The sequence below is a fragment of the Pleuronectes platessa genome, chromosome 11 (assembly GCF_947347685.1).
Source record: "Pleuronectes platessa chromosome 11, fPlePla1.1, whole genome shotgun sequence".
NCBI lineage: Eukaryota > Metazoa > Chordata > Actinopteri > Pleuronectiformes > Pleuronectidae > Pleuronectes > Pleuronectes platessa.
In genome coordinates, this window is record NC_070636.1 from 20,024,687 (window position 1) to 20,041,385 (window position 16,699).

The 16,699-nt window shown below is 41.7% G+C and overlaps 3 protein-coding genes across 3 annotated transcripts in view; 2 read left to right on the forward strand and 1 right to left on the reverse strand.

The window, feature by feature from the left end:
* The window catches only part of LOC128451282 (CAP-Gly domain-containing linker protein 4), a 32,809-nt gene extending 30,132 nt beyond the window's left edge, over positions 1–2,677 (reverse strand). The window contains exon 1 of the mRNA XM_053435062.1: positions 2,564–2,677. The gene's annotated coding sequence lies outside the window, so the exon portion shown is untranslated. The remainder of the gene's footprint in view (positions 1–2,563) is intronic.
* Positions 2,678–4,704: 2,027 nt separating this feature from the next.
* c11h2orf50 (chromosome 11 C2orf50 homolog) lies at positions 4,705–6,228 on the forward strand. Its single transcript, XM_053433769.1, has 3 exons — positions 4,705–4,931; positions 5,307–5,346; positions 6,031–6,228. Exons 1-3 carry the CDS (start codon positions 4,705–4,707, stop codon positions 6,226–6,228), a joined length of 465 nt encoding a protein of 154 aa, XP_053289744.1.
* A 2,551-nt stretch (positions 6,229–8,779) lies between these two features.
* Positions 8,780–16,676, forward strand: slc66a3 (solute carrier family 66 member 3). Its single transcript, XM_053433820.1, has 7 exons — positions 8,780–9,041; positions 10,883–10,965; positions 12,160–12,229; positions 12,351–12,408; positions 13,532–13,652; positions 14,701–14,742; positions 16,213–16,676. Exons 1-7 carry the CDS (start codon positions 8,896–8,898, stop codon positions 16,311–16,313), a joined length of 621 nt encoding a protein of 206 aa, XP_053289795.1. The 5' UTR covers positions 8,780–8,895; the 3' UTR covers positions 16,314–16,676.
* The last annotated feature ends 23 nt before the right edge of the window (positions 16,677–16,699 follow it).

Here is a 16,699-nt window from a genome sequence, read left to right on the forward strand (position 1 = left end):
AAAACCCACACACATGACGAACATGCAAACTCCACTTAGAAAGACCCAGGTTGAATCTTCTTGCCGTGAAGCTTCAGTGCAAACCACCACACCACTGTGCAGTCCTGTAGCTCTCTTCCATGTGTTCTGAATAAAGATGGTTAGAAATGTCCTAAGCCCCCATGAATTCTCCTTCACATCTTTCGCTAGCAACATTTTTCATTGAGGTCACGGAAAAAGAGGTTCATTGTTTTTGTCTGATTTTGACTGAAGTCAGCAATTCCCTGCTAGATGCAGCATGAGAGGCTCTATACTGTAAGTGTCCCGGTAAACCATGACAGTGCAACAGAGAGCCAGCATCATGCCTCTGCTGTATGCTTCTTTTCAGTCCAAACAAAACATTAATCTTATGCTGTTTTTGTTGGGGTCCAAGTTCAGTTTGAAGGGCTTTGGGACAAGGGTGAGACTTTATTATCCATTTCTAAGTAGAAGTGCAATGTTGAACCTGAGTTTTACACAATAACATTAGACCTACTCCTCATCAACTCCAAATGAGCGAATACAAACTATGCAAAGACAAATTTCTCCCACAATTCAGGTTTTACACATTAATTCAAAATGTCTGCTAGGCTAAACAAGCACTAAAAGCAGATCCATGGTGTAAAAGGAGTCTCACATGGAAAAACATTCATCAACACCAAATACAGCATTAAATGTAGGATATCAGACAAGAAAACAAGCTCTGACTAGATAATGTACATTACATCTAATACCTGAAATACCTAAACAGGGACTAATTTATCATTGCAGCAGCAGCAGCCTCTATACTGTTTATCATGCAGAGAAAAATGGGATGATAAGCTCCCTGTGCTTCTCTGAGGTCAGTGACTGGCTATCCAGAGATTCAGACTTTGCAGTGTGACATGGGACAATGTCCTAGTTTAGCAATAAGCCTCTTGTTTGTCTGACCGATGATGTCATCCTGCTCCCGTCCTCACCGCTAATGAAGAGACAATACCTCGACATATTTTCAAACTGACCTCCTGAAACATTTTGGGACCCACTGCTTGGAGCAAAGCAGCCAGTCGGAGTCCTCGGAGTGTCTGTGAACTCAACATTCATTTCAGAAACAGGGTTTGTTCATTGTCATATGCACAATGAAAACACGTGTTGCACCGTACAATGAACTTCCTACTTTGCTTGTCCCCAGTGGCACAAAAATAAAGTTCAAACATGAAAAGTGATTGACCACAAAAGATAAAACTTCAAGCATAAGACTACGTACTATAATACAGAATAGCTTACTAATAAAATTGAATAAAACTTGAATTATGATATTCTAATCTTCAACAAAACCTCAAATTGCGAGGATTTGGGCAGAAAGCAAATGGCATGGGGGATTCATCGAGGGGGGGGTTCCGACTACCCTTTTAGTGCAGTCTCCAGTACATAGCCGATCATGGCATTTAAGGGGTTCTCGGAAAAATTGTTGATGCTGTGGATCAGCCATTTTCAGGGGCCGCCTCTCAGCTTGGGGGCTACAGCCAACTTCCTCCTTTGCCTTGCCTGTTGCAATGTCCCTGGTTGTAGGGTTGTGGCGGTGCATACAACCGTTCATTCATTCATTGTGTGAGCAGTATACAGAGTGGAAAATAACTATACATCAAACTCATTGCTTGATTCCTAATCTGAGCTGACTGCACCGGGTTCTGGTTTCAATTGTATTGGATTTGGCTACAATGCTGCTTACCCCAGAAAGTCCAGAAGGGTTTTGTGGCTCAGACACTGAACCAACACCTCTGTCTGCTGCGAAAAGGCTGTATTAGTATCAGTAGATGATGTGTACATGCAGGCACCGTCAACACAGGTCTCCTCCATTCGTCTGAATAACTGAGAACACCTGTATGCATCCCACTCATTTATAGGCATCCACTTGGACTAGTTTTTCCACAAATAGCCTCAGGAATGTAAACATGTCAGTACACAGTGCAGCAGCAGACACAGTGTTGATGGATATATACCATCACACCGGGCTGATTGATGCTCACTTCCTGAAGGTTTAACCTGGACGTCTGCTTTAGCATTTAGCTAGCGGTGCAGCTGAGGGGGCAGACCACTCCCTCATCTCACACGTCTGGAGCTCTGTGATGCTCACTCACCACAGGTCTCACCACAGGTCTCATACCGGATTTCAATGGTTCCTGGTTAACTTGTGCTGCGTAAACAACTCAGCCCAGGGAGCTGACAGGGAACTGTTAGCATGTTTAAAAGCCTCTGGTACACACACACCACACACACCCCCCCCCCCCCCACACACACACTGATCACACGTGTGTTTCTACTGGCGCCTGCTGTTAATGAGTTAGCAGCCTGAGGTTCGATGCTCGTAAATTGTGGATAAACTTCTCCTGTGCGGTGCTGAAGCGCCTCCTTGCATTAGCTGCGATGTGACTGATATCCAGCACAGATATTAGCCCGAACCCCCAAACTGCTTCGAATGACACGTAGCGACAGGAGAGAGGGATGAATCACATAGTGCGACGCTCCGTCTTTAGCACAGCGATGCGGAAACCATTCATGTTACCTTGACCTTGCTGCTCGTCTTAGTTCGCTCATCAGGAAAATGCTCGGGGATCCACAGGAATTAATTTCCGTCAGCTGTGTTTAAGCTGTGTGACAATTCTACATCCGGTGTCAGTATTCAGGCTTCAGAATAAAGGCGGTCGCTGCGCACTTCCTGTCTTCGCATAGAGTCTATGGATAAAATACAGACAGTTTGAATATCTGGGTATAGTTATAATGCAAAGAGTACTTAATCAATTACTTCTTATTGCCACTAACTTTCTTATGTAAACTATTTTATTTCATTTTTACACCTACTAATCTATTGTGTAAGTCTCTGTACTATTGTTTATTGTGTTTCTGTAATCTTGAATCAGGCTGGCACAATAATTTCCTTCAGCATTAATAAAGTCTATCCTATGTTAAATAGCATTTCCAGATTAGATGTTATTTTAAATAATGTTAAAGGCTCACAGTGTAAGATGTAGGTAAAGGACGAACTAAACACCTTTTGAGTTTTATTGACAACGGATGCTACCACAGGTTTTCTTTCATGTTTGAAAGTGGAGAGTCAGGTGAGTGGTATTCAGCTGCCAGATGAAACTTCACCACTATATATGTTTTGTTTTTTTATAGGTACATTTTGTTTTATTATTCTTCGAATTCACAGATTTAGACTGTGGATGCAGATATATTCAAGCCCAAAAACCGCAGAAGTCTCTCCATCCAGCAGATGGTAAAATCCAAGGGGCAGAGTTGGAACATATGGGATCCACTTCCCATGGATGACCGTTCTGAGAGGCCACATTCAGGGAGAGCAGCAGCACTGCTAGATACCGGTGTTCATTCAACCTGAAGAGCCTGCAGCACATGTGGCGGCCTCTGTCTCCTCCTCTCTGGTTGACATTAATCTCACTGGTGCAAGCAGTCAGAGCATATTCATTCTTTCCTTCAGCACCTGTCTGCTTTTCTGGCTATCCAGGGAAGAAGTGCCTTTATGTCAACAGTCAACAGAGCAATGGATATGATGATGCTGATGAAAGGTCTTCTCAAGTTATACAAAGATGACTGAGAACTCTGGACATGAGACCAAAAATAGACACAATATGTTACCAGCAAGTTTTTTTTTTTTTTTTTTTAATTTAAAAAAAAAAAATGTATGACTTTGATTTTAACTGTGTGGCACTCTGAGATTCTCGGATGAAGAGTGCCTTACAAATAAAATGTATTACTATAAGTCAATGATAGCACTGGTGGCAGGTTGATTCATTGTAATTTTGTTTTACTTAAATGTGAAGTGCAGATACGAAATATATATTTGGAAATTGTCTTGATTTTGCCTTTATCTGGGCTTAAGATATTCAAAAAACAGTTGCTACAACAACACCACTGTTCTGAAAGAAAGCAGACCACAGACTTTTCATTTTGAGACAGTTGAAAATCGGGTGTTTCCAGCAAACGCTTGATGCATTTCCCCCTGCAGCAGTGGAGAGCATCCTTACCTTTGCAATAACTGTCTGGTTTGGAAATATGTCAGCAGGAGGAGAGGCTACTGAAAAAAGGTGGTGCATGCTGCATCAGAAATCACTGGGTGTGTTCAGCCACCATTATAAACCTATAAGCCTAGACTTTGCAACTCATTTTCCAACTTATCATGAAAAGTATGTAGAGAAGAACAAACAAATTCCTGAAGAGTAGCTACTTATCCCAAAGCATTGTGCACTTATGCACTATATCTTGTGAGTTCCTACAGCTGTTGATCATTGTCCTACTGATTTTATACATATAAGTAGAGATAAACATTAGAAATGTATGTATACACTTAGGAATACATCTATAAATAAATCCATTATAAATAATTTGAAATTATTGTACAAACCTTCGTATAAATAAATAACTAAATGGATGTATGTACAATGCAGGTTTCAAATGTAACCTGTGTTGTCTGTTTTATTGTGAAAGTGTCAATCAGCTGATGAAGAACACAGTGTGATGTCTATGGTCCGACCACCGTGTCCATGGAAACGTGCAACAAAACTCCTGCAGTGATTGTGTCTCTGATCAGTGACGCGTGAAAACCTCGCTTGACCTCAACTCCTTCATGCGCATTAACTGACTCTTAGTGTATCCGACTTATCGATAAGACGCATTTAGTTAGCGAGCATGGACCTGAACAACGTGAGACGTGCCTCCTCTGCAGGATACCGCTTACCGGAGCGATCCAACGCAGACAGGCCGACAACAACGCAGCCTCCAGCGGACAGGACGCGGCGCGCCAGAGGCGGAGACCCGGTGTGTGCGGAGCAGAGTCCGGACAGAAGAGACCCTGCGACCCGGGACCAGCTGTGGAGGGAGCTGGTCTGGAGCGAGAGGAGAGGCCTGAGGGAATGGTAGGTGCAGACTCTGTTTTTTAACACGTGTTCTTGGTTAGATTCTACAGTCAAGTTTATTTTAAGCAGACCTCAAATAGGACTTGGCAATAAAATAACATCAATATGCAAAAGTTCAATATATATTGATATACTGCATGTCTTTGCTTTGTGCAGCATAGAGAGGAGGTATATACATTACTGTTTTTAATGATCTACCTTGGTTGTGTGAAATGATTTGCTGTTTGTCAACTGTTTGATTTCAGTCTTTAAACTTGAAAAACACTAATAATATCACATTTATCCAATAACTATCAACTGATGTGAATATTTTCATCTTGATGACCAGCCCAAAGATTAGTGGACTCCTCCTAACAAATACATTGTGGTCCACAGGGAGAAGAACTGGAGCTTTCTCAGGAACTACGATCAGCTGGTAAGACAAATGTAAACTACATGTGTTGCTCAAATGTTGTTGAGATATTCCAAGCTAACACAAATGGACTGAAAACAGCAAAAATATAGCTGACAATTCATGCTGTTGTTCTTGTCTCTGATTCATTCGTGTTACACAGGAAATAAACAATCACTACAAAAAGAACAGAGACAAAAAAGAAGCATCAACAAGCAAAGATGTACTCATATTGGGTTTTAATCTGTACAGCATCAGCACCAAAGTGATTAAATATCTGCAATATTTCACAGTAACCAAAAGAAACATGTACGATACATATCCCCATATCTATTATTCACATATCTATGTGATGATATTTGAAGAATCTACTGTTTTCACATTTTAGTCCTTTCTTGACAGATAACACCAAAAAGTTATGTTATGTGAAATGTTTTTGAGCTGAGAAAAATCAACCCTCTCCATATGAAATAAATTAGAGATTGCTACTAACCAGGTATTGACAGAGGAACATCCTTTTTGCAACAACCATGCTGCCTTGTCTTGTCTTTAGAGAAGCAAAATGATTATATTTAATATCTGCAGAGAGGTTGATGCTGCAGCCTGATTCTAAAACAATACTCCAAGAGACCTTCAGTAAACACGTGTAAGTAAGATTCATTTGTCTGGTGAGTTCTTTCTAAAGCTTGGACCTCTGTGTCTCTGCAGGGACAGCTGAAGTCAGAGGAGCCTTTACCCAGCTACGTGTCGCTGTTCTCCGATCGCGTCCCCAACACCACCACCCAGATGTTCGGCAGCCATCTGTCCACTCCAATGGGGAGAGAACTGGTCAGACTGGACCGGCTGCTGCTCTGGTCTGGGAGCTCTCACAAGAGCAAGCAGGATCCAGAGATGCTGCCCAGCTAGACCGCTCTGGAGACGAGGCACTTTGTTTTACATCAGGATCTCAGAACATCAGGTTTTTTCTTGGACAGGACTCTGCAAACTTCACAAATATGTGACACTCACCAAGTTAGTTCACATTTACTGTTGTGTTATTTTTGTTGTTTAAAGTAAAGTATAGACATGTGTTGGATCCGTAATTGCTGTCCTACATCAGCAAATTTTCCAGATAAGTCAATCATTCACTGATCATATTTTAGTTTATGCATAGAAACTGTGTAAAGTATTGTGTTAAAGATTTTCACTCACCACATAAAGACAGATGAGAAGCCAAGACGTCGGCAGATCAGATTCGTGTCATCTGAGCTCCATCAACTATTTAACCAGATACCTGATAATTCAACATGAGACCTGATGAAACTTGGATGAGCAAAACAAAACAAAGAACACAATAGAGAACGTAAAGCTTTAAAGTGTGCAAGTGGATGTAGAGCTGTAGAACAGAGCACATAGTTTAAGACCAGCGCCATCAATCAATTTAAAATTTGAATCCTTTGTTTACTGATGCTGTTGGAATATATTTTATTTTGGTAATAAAATAGCAGTTATGTGTTTTTTCAGGACCTAAGCCATTGTTGCATGGAACTTCACTGATTTTATGTTGGTGATGACTCGTTGGTGAAGAATGTTGTGCATCCACCTGCACTCTACAGGACAGGCAGCGTACCTCTTGTGTTTGCACTGTTGCCTGAAAGAACACCATGCTGTTGTAATGTTGTTGTGAATCATTGCTTCTTTGTCTAAATTTGAATGAAAATGTTGTTGTCCAATGAATTAGAAAAAGTGATCTTCAGATGATCAAAGTCAACATCTCATTGGAATAAAGATTTTGCTTGGTCAAGTAAACTGGTTGTACTGGATGGATTTTATTCATAAAAATAGTGGATACAATCTATATAAAAACAGGTTTAATGAGTGCAGCAGATTGGTTAGTATAGGACTGGGTGTTACAGCTCCCACATTCTGATGAAGGGCAACAGGTTGGTCACCAGATGATGTCAGGCTGCATGGGACACATCTTCCGTTGTGTTGTGTTCCTCAGTGTCTCTGGGTGTTTCGGCCTTTTACTCACAAAACACCCTCTCCTGAGGCCGACCCACCGAAGGGTGATCAGACCCGAGATCAGGGGTGCTGCTGGATGAATGATTGATGACACAAAACTTATTGTGGAGACTGAAAAACACGCAGAGCTCTACGACCCACGCTGGCGGTGTGAACAACAGACAAACAGAGTGTGACTTCTGTTCTGCTTGTAGCACCTGCTGGAGAGCAAGCAAGACTGAGCCATGCGGTGAACAGAGAGAGGGGAAATATAAAAGCTATCCTGATCATTTGGCCAAAAATGTATAAACAACCAAAACAATGTTTCATTTATAACTTGTTAATAGATAAAGAATATTACTTTAATTACATTAACTGACTAATAATAATAGTGTTCTCTGATCTGTGCTGGGTCCTTATGATCATCCTAGCCCCTACTCCCTTACGGCGACCCTGCCCAAGGGTGGTTACTCGTTCATACATGAGATCCACTTGTGCTATTTTCTCATGGTGATCAGTTATTGTACCAGGTGAAGTCCACCCTTCTCAGCCATGGCTAATGCTGGCGTCACCCTACAGCTCTGTCCTCCTGCAGGCCTGCCCTCTGACTCCGACACTCCCTCACTTGTGTCGGTCACAAATCCCCCTGCATTCCCAGCTCAACTGGGCCCACCCTGACATTCCAGCCTCCGCTCTCTGCCTCTGTTGTGAGGTTGGCATATCGCAGCTTCCCCTCTCACGTGCCTCATCCAGAGTATCCTCCCTCGAGACTGTTCGCTCAAGACACAACACAACCCCTGAGGAGAGAAAGGGTTAGATTAGACATCAGGCAACGTTAGTTAGGCTTAGTTCACTTTTTATTTGTTGCACATGTTTAAAATTAAAATAAATGTTGAAGCAAATAAGAAAAAATGCATTAAAAACAAGTTAACTTTAACAGCACTGAAATAAATAATGAACTAAAATTAGTTTATGCTTATTGATTCCTGCCCCCATTTGTCATAGTTTATTTAAACATCAATCTAAAGGCAGAATGTGGAAGGATTCTAGGTTGACAGATTGTGTGTCTCTTTGTTCTCATGGTGAAGTTTCAACCGGTTTCAACATTAAAGGACAGGAAGAGAGGAACAGAACACCACGCTTTTCAAACTGTGCACAAAGAGCCAATCACATGCATGAATCAGCTTTCAGCGGCTGTGAGCGGAAGTGAGAGAGGATACCAGCTGGCAGGAAATAGAACAAAGGGAAGCAAAGAAGACTGCCATCAAAGTAAAAGATTTTTCTTCTATCTCATTCGTGATTTCCCGTGATTATCCGCGATTGTCTCCGAAAACATTTTGATTGGCTGTTTCATTTGTTTCAACCTTTGCACTTTTCACTGAACACATTTATCGCAACTGTGGCACGATATCCCATTTCTGGGTCACCTGCTTTTATTTTGAAAGTGTAAAAGGGAAACTTGTTCGTGAATGATGTTAATAATCAGCGGCGGCAGTAGCAGTGATAGTAGCAGCACATCTGGCTGTGGGTCGAGGTAAAGTCCTCAGAGATCAGCCTATAAACAGTAGTTGTGCGCGTACAGAGCAGAAGATGCAGCCGGACGCGCTGTTGCACGTCGCTAACGTCAGCACGCTGTTTGTGTGCATGGTGCTGAAGTTCCCGCAGATCTTCGTGCTGATCAGAGTCAAGTCCTCCAGCGGCGTGAGTCTCCCCAGTCTGCTGCTGGAGCTCACCGGGTAGGACAGTGTGTGTGAGCGCGTGCGTGTAAGCGTGTGTGGGTGTGTGTAAGGGTTGGTCATCACAACCCTGGGTTCAGTGGGGTCCCTGTGCAGATGATTCAATAGTGTTACCGTTGTCGTCCTGTTCAGCAGAGTGTGTATCCCATGTGCAGAAAACCACACATCCAGACTCCTTTTAAAATCTGTCAAATGTATCGTTTCCTTTTTATTTTCAAGGGCCTACATCCTCCTAACAGTGATTTACGACCAAACACTGAATACCTAGTACATGGAGGAAAATTCGGCATAGATCTGATCCACCAACTGCATGTTAACGTTCTAATAAAACGTGAGAACTATATTAAAGCCCCACCATCCTCCCCGTCCCTCTGTTTGCGTCATGCAAATCCCTCCAGCTCATTTTTTTTTTTTTGTGTGGATTAAGTGTTAAATAGGACATGAGCAGATTGTCTCCTGTTTGCTCACTGACTGACATTTAAGGCACACAACTCACAATCTGCCTTTTCATAAAGAATAAGAATCCCACTGAAGGCCTCACATTAAAAAATTGTAGTTTTTATTATCTGAAGACTTTATGAGGAGAAAGAAACTGTCTTCTTGTTGGTTTGCTAGTCCCAACATCTGGATGAACCAGTTGCGTGTTGTGTTTTTCTCCAATGTATATGCGTCCACTTGTTCACCAGGACTATTTGTAGTTTAGGACTAAGCATCTTTGTGTCTGCCCGCCTGTGTAATTTGTCAGTGTCCTCTCTCTCCTCTGTGCCTGGCAGCAGCTGCTCTGACCTCAACGTCTCCACTCTGTGGGTGAGCGACAGGCTGCCGTCACCGTGCATGCTACAGGGAAAGAGCCAAGCCTTATCAAAGCAGCATTGGGGGAGATGTTTATGCAGCAGTGCTTTTATTTTCTTGATATAAATTACAAAGCAAGTCTGTAGTCCCTGGTTAAACATTCATTCCCCCTTGTCATCTCTAATGGATCTCTGGTATTAGGCATTGTCACTTTGTGGGACGAATCTGGATTTACAGCATATGACCACATAGTAAAGTTGCAGTAAATCATCGTGTTCTTGCTCCGTACAAAATAAAAGCCCAGATTAAATCAGCGGGCGGTCTGCTTTTATCGATCAACACGTCTGGCTGTGAAATTATTCCACTGGCTGCTTGAGATTTGCAGCGTTCGGATTCAGACCTCTTCATTATCCAGCCAGTCTGAGAGCAAAAAAGCTGAATCTAAATGATGGCACAGTGCCGCCATCGACTGTGCTTCTGCTAATGTTACGAGTCTTTGTTCAGATAAAACCCCTGATAAAATTCATAGCTGACTTAATGATCCATGTCGGTGTAAAACTCAAATCTGTCTCCTGAGCGGCAGTCTGTGAGACAGATCTTTTTTCCAGGATGTTAGGGCTGTTGTCAAAAAAGTGACTTCTACTTCTAACATGTAAACTATCCTGGTTCAGCTTTCCTCTCAAATGACACGTTTGATTGTTGAGCATCATGGCAGCTTCACCTTGCACCTGCTCATAGAAACCTACACACACGGCCTGTAAGCACATGCATCCAGCTTTACCTTGGCTTGGTAAACAGGATCTTCTACTGTGGAGTCTCTGAAATTGTTTTGCTCAAGGACGAGAAAAGATCTGGCTGAAGAAAACTCCATCCCCAGTTTGTTTATTGTGTTTGGTTACCAATCAGTTAGATGACACCTGAGCTTCAGCAGTGAAAATCCTCTCCACTACATTACTCATTGTGTGTGTGTTTGCTTTTGAACGTGGCTCCTGTGTTTCATTTAAATCAGTGCTGAACAATAACCTGACATCATGTTCTGTTCTTCGCAGGTACATTGTGTTTGTAACGTACCAGATGTACTATGACTACCCACCTCCAACATACTTTGAGTATCCCATCCTCATCGCTCAGGGTGAGTCGTCCGACGTTATGTGACGTCCTTCAAAAGGGTTCGGCTGGAAAACAGGTTTTAGATTTTATGGAAATTTTTCAGAATCTGATTTATTGTCATTTTTATGAGATACAGGCAATTTACATATATGCAAAATATCACTCTCTGCAGATCTTGTTTTAATCTAGACTCCTTGATTGTGTTGAATGTCATAAACTTCTCTCTACAGCAAGTGTCTATTAGACACGTTTACATAAACACCAGTAGTCTGATATCAACACGATTAAGTCAATAATCTGAGACTCTATCATGTAAACAGTCTTTTCTGATTATCTAAACCTGAATAAGATCAAAGTCAGAATAAGATATAATCAAATTAAGACATGTGGAGTATTCCAACCTTTTGTCTAGTGTTTACATCTTAAACACACACGTCATATTGTTTTTTCACAGTATTGTGCGACATCCACATGTACGACAAACACCAACTGCCTGACGACACATACCCCCAAACATGGAAATGTATTTTGTTAACCCCTCTGTTCTCAAATTTACTAACATTGTTTATCCTTTGGCCAACAAAGAAAATTGTTAACCAAGTTACTTAAATAGCTCTTTAAGTAAAACATAAGCTTCCGCCCTCCCCCTTATACATCCAGAACACCTGTCATGTTACGATAGAAAAAAATTGGAATGATTATAATGGATTTGTGTTATTTCTAGGTACACATTTTTGTTATTTATAATAAAGAACAACCAGACACAAATTTAAACATTTAGAAAGGTTTTATTTTTTAAAAAGTGCCAGTTTTATGCCAACCGTTAATTGGAATATACAGGTGACAATAAATCAGTAGATAATGTGCATGGTTGATATGATCAATTACTGATAGGATGTGAGAAAGACATAGTCATATGTATAGAAACTATGCGTAGAAGGAGGTATTGAGCTAAGTGAGAACCACAGTAAGAGAAAATCTTCCTGCACATCAGAGCTCAGTTTATATCAACCCCACATCTCTGACATCTCAACTCTGGTGGAGTCACAAATCATTCCTTCAAAAGCAGATTTGTTTAATGAGGCAGTGAAATCATATAACAGTTTATCAGTGATCCGTGAATGAGAAAATCCAAGCCGGCCCCGTGAAGCATGCAGTCCGTCGTCATTAGCCCTGAAGAGCTCGGGCCGTGTTCTAACCTGTCCTGTGTCCTCAGACGCCATCCTCCTGCTCCTTATTCTTCACTACAGCGGCAGTCTTCAGCAGAGCCTCCTCTACACTCTGGTGTATCCTTCCACCGCACTGTTGCACTTCCCTAATAAGTGATCACTGAAGGAAATCAATGAACCCTCAGCCTGTGCTGATTTTGCTGCGCCACGTGTTATTGCCTTAACGTAATGTGTGCAGGTTTGTCGGAGGCTGGAGGCTCCTCACCGTGGAGAAGTGGATCATTGACCTGGCTATGGTAATAAATCTGTGCAACATCAATCATAAGTCAGCATGTCAGAGAGTGAGCAGAGGGGGCGGTCTGCCATCAGTCAGGAGCAAGGAGGCGGGGGCTTGAACAGAAAGTTACCCAGACATCATTGCACCGGCTGTGTCCCAGGGAGACGCCCAGACCGTAGAAATGCCAAGTAGTCCTGTTGTTCGATGACAGGAAGTCTGGAGGCCTTTCTACATGTCAGTGAGAGCAGTGATCCCACAACACTTTATTCTCTTCCAAGTTTTTAGATGCTTCACAAAGTTTTACGCTCAACCAAAGGCCTACGGGTCGGATTTTACTGAGACGTCAGTTAACGGTCGAGTGTGAAGGATTCTGGAGGATCTATGAGCAGAAATGGAATATGATATAAATTATGGTTAGCATATTATTAGTGTATAATCACATGAAACTAAGAATCCTTGGGTTTTCTCTAGGTTAGAATGAAGTTACAGACACACCGAACACTGGCTCCAAAGAGGTCCTTTCACATTTTTGTTACCTGAAGGCCACCGTAGATTCTCTTCTCAAGACTGTGCATAAAGATGGACAACATGTCTCGACTTTCTCCCACTATCCAGAAGTGAAGCCGAAATACCCCAGATACAAATTGTGCAAATAATTCATTCAGGAGCCAGAGTCGATCAGGGCATGGAGCCTCAGTATTGAGGTCCCACTTCTTTCTAATCATGAGTCAGTCTCACCGGTCAATCATGGCGTTTCACCCCAGAGGCTGTTTGTCCACTTTGAACCATGCACTCTGTGGGTTCACCTGTGGGCTTTCCACACAAAAGAGTCAGCGGAGGAGGATCCACAGACAAGCGCAGCAACATCAAACTCGTTGAACTAGAACAAGTGACAGTGTAATAAGAACTACCTAAAATGACAGAAACTGAACTCATTTGAATTTTTAGTTTGGCCCATGCCCAATGAAGTAACATGGAGAAAGCAGGATTTATGACCTATTCTGCAGCCAACCACCAGGTGGCGAGTGAGACACTTTGGCTTCACTCTTGGGGAGCTGTAATGTCATCCATCTTTTAAATACTGTTCTTTGCAGCCTCTTTAATTTTTCACACTGTCCCTCTCTCTCTGCCCCCCTCCTCAGAGCCTGTGCACATTCATCAGTGGAGCCAGTAAATTTGCACAGCTGCAGTGTCTGTGGAGATCCAAGGACGCGGGGCAGGTTAGCGCCCTCTCCTGGAGTATGGCCACCTACACGTGTATGGGTGAGTGAAAAAAAAAAAAAACACTAGTCCCCAGTGTGTTTATCTTTTTCTGCACATGTTATTCTGTAGACCTTTTATCATCCTGATAAAGCTGCTTTCAAAGAAGCATTTCTCAAGTTAATGCTTACATTTATCTATGGAAACTATTTTAACCTCCACGGAAATATTTTTGGACATAAGGTGGAAACAGAACTGAGCTGTGCAGATGTCTGAATGTCTAATATCTAACAATGTTATTAGTTAAGATGTTTTAATTCGCTTTGGTTCACAGCTCCTGAAGGAAGCATCAGTCTCATTAGCTGCTAGATGCTCCGCTATGATCAGCAGCTAGTCCTAGACTTGGGCTGCTGACAGACAGGTGGCATACATGGGTTTTCTAAAGCTTAAAAGCAGAACTGTGCAACTTTTAAACTTGATTTATTTTTTAAATAAAAGTGGAAGTGTCTGGGAGCAGACAGCTGCATCCTGTGGAAAATCTGCAACAACCAATTAAAGAGCAGCACATCCACTTGGGTTGGTGCCCCACACCAGGAAGTATTATGTTATTAGAGAGAAACAACTTGAAGTGCTTACAGTCTAACAGAAGCATTTTAAGAGGAAATTATTATTATATAATTTGTTGAACAATTGTTATACAGGCGTTTCTCAGGATGTTGGAGCAGCCGCCCAGTATTAACCAACCGCCGCTGCTGGTAGACCAGGCAGAGAAAGGCTGCAGAAATATTCTTACAGCGGCTTTAGCTTTTCTGATTTACTGTCATGGAACTTAATTATTTGGCAAGTCTGGAAAGTTTAAAATGACTGAAACCTGTGAAGATAATAAAAACGTCATGGAATGCTTTACACAGGCGCGTTATCAATTTATGAGACGTTCTCCCCCTTCTCCCTAAAGTACTGTTGCTGTGATGTTTAAGTTCATGAATATGTATTAAACTATTTACTCAGCTCCTAATTTAATAAATTAGCAATTCAACACTTCATTAATAAAATATCAGACACTCTCTTGGATAATTAGGAAGTCATTAACTCGGCTGCCTCTTTGTTTCAGCACGGATCTACACCACCATGGTGACAACTGGAGACATGCAGGGTAAGAGACTGAATTACAAACGACTGTGGGATCATTTGATCCGACGCATCCCACATAAGGATCCTAAATTGTCTCTTGAAAATGATTAGTTCTCTAAATATTTATGATCACAATTTGACAGGAGGTAAAGATTTCTTTTTCATCTCATGTGTTTCTGGTGTTTTGCTTCTGAAGAAACAGAGCAGGAGTGAAGTTCTTTAAGAAGCAGCTTCTGAGCGCTCGGTCTGTACTATCGACCATGTTAAGTCAGAATTTCCTGCCTTTGCTCCCCTGAGGTAAATTTTAATTTTGAATAATTTTTTTACTAAAAAGATATGTAGCTTTTACATATTTTCAAGGGAGAAAATGCAGTAATCTGCTGTCTCAAATATGAAGTAGGATTTTATTCAAGGTAGGTGTTTCTGTGTTCAGGAGGAAAGTTTAGATTTTCACAAGAAGCATTTTTGTACAACGTGAAAAAAGTGCTGCTGAATTGGAACCTTGATATTGATTAAGGCCAAAGGAATTCTTTGCATGCCCAGTTCAGTGCAGTACTTCCTCTGGGAACACACAGGATGTAGTGTAAAAAATGGACAACTAGGTCAAGAATGTGAGCAGAGGTTCTAACGGCCACTTCTCAAAACAGTACGAGACGTGTAAACTTTGGCTTCTTCAATTTGTGGAGCCTGTATTTCCTGGAGTGACTGAAATCATTAATATCTACCCACTAGTTCCACGAACCTCTGTCCCCTCTTGTTAAGGGCCCAAGAAATGGAGGTCAAGTTTGGTATGATTAGCCAATGCGATACTTTGGATATAAATAAAGTCAGAACACACAGGCGATCTGTAGCCATCAGTGAGGGCGGGGCAGTGTAGCTTCACACTGCAGAACGAGTTGAACAGGTTTTATGTAAACTACAGCAGTAGTCAGCAACTGGGTCAGACCGCGGGTCAAAATTTCAACTTGATCATTACGATAATTTGACCCAGACATCTCTTTAGTGGCAGCAACATTCCTCTTTAGCAATACGTTTTGTTGCTGCAATGCTTTACATCAAGCTTTTATTTTGAAAAGGTGTGAACTCGGGTCTGAATCTTGTTGATTCATTTTGATAAATAACAGCATTTAAGATCAATAATTCAAACTTGTATACAAACCACTCATGTGAACAGTAGTGACGCATATTCAGTTTCATTGTATGAAAAGCTTTGACTATAAAATCTTCACTGCAGATAAACCAGGTAGGATGAACAAGGTTTTCCAACTTCACTCTGCACCAGATTGTTTATAAAAACCTCTGCATACAACATTCTTTAAATGAAACCCAGGGACCATGTCAAGCTTTTATCAGAGGCAGGAACATTCACGTCAGCAGCTTTTAACCCTCAGATCCTTCATTTATCAGTAGAATTTAGAATCTCCACATGGATGATTCACAGTGAACAGTTCCCATCGTCTTATTTCTGATGAACTCTCTGCCTTCGTCACAGTTCTGGTGCGGTTCATCGTCATGACGCTGCTGAACCTGTGGGTGCTGCTCACCGTGCTCTACTACCAGAGGCACAGCCGCAGCGCCAAGAAAGACGACTGAGCTGGATCCAGAGTTTATTCAGGGTTACTTTGGAACAAGGCCTGCATCGACAGACTTCACACTGACGGGTCACATCACGTCGTGCCGCATTGTTTTGGAATTCTTTCCCATTTTTAAACTTTTTATCCCAGTGTTAAACCTGCACAATTCTTTCTTAACATTCCAGTGACTAGTTATCTTCTTCACCTGTAGTGAGGATAAAGACCAATGATCCTTACTGCAAGTGTTAATTACTTGATCAGCAAGCGCAAAGAATATCTGAGCTCTTCCTTCTCGGGACAGGAAATACTGTATTTTAAAGAGTTTTTACAAATGTGAAGTTCATTTCTGAACTATTTTTAATAAATCAAACATTTTAACGTCTTACACTGTTGTCGTACTTGAAA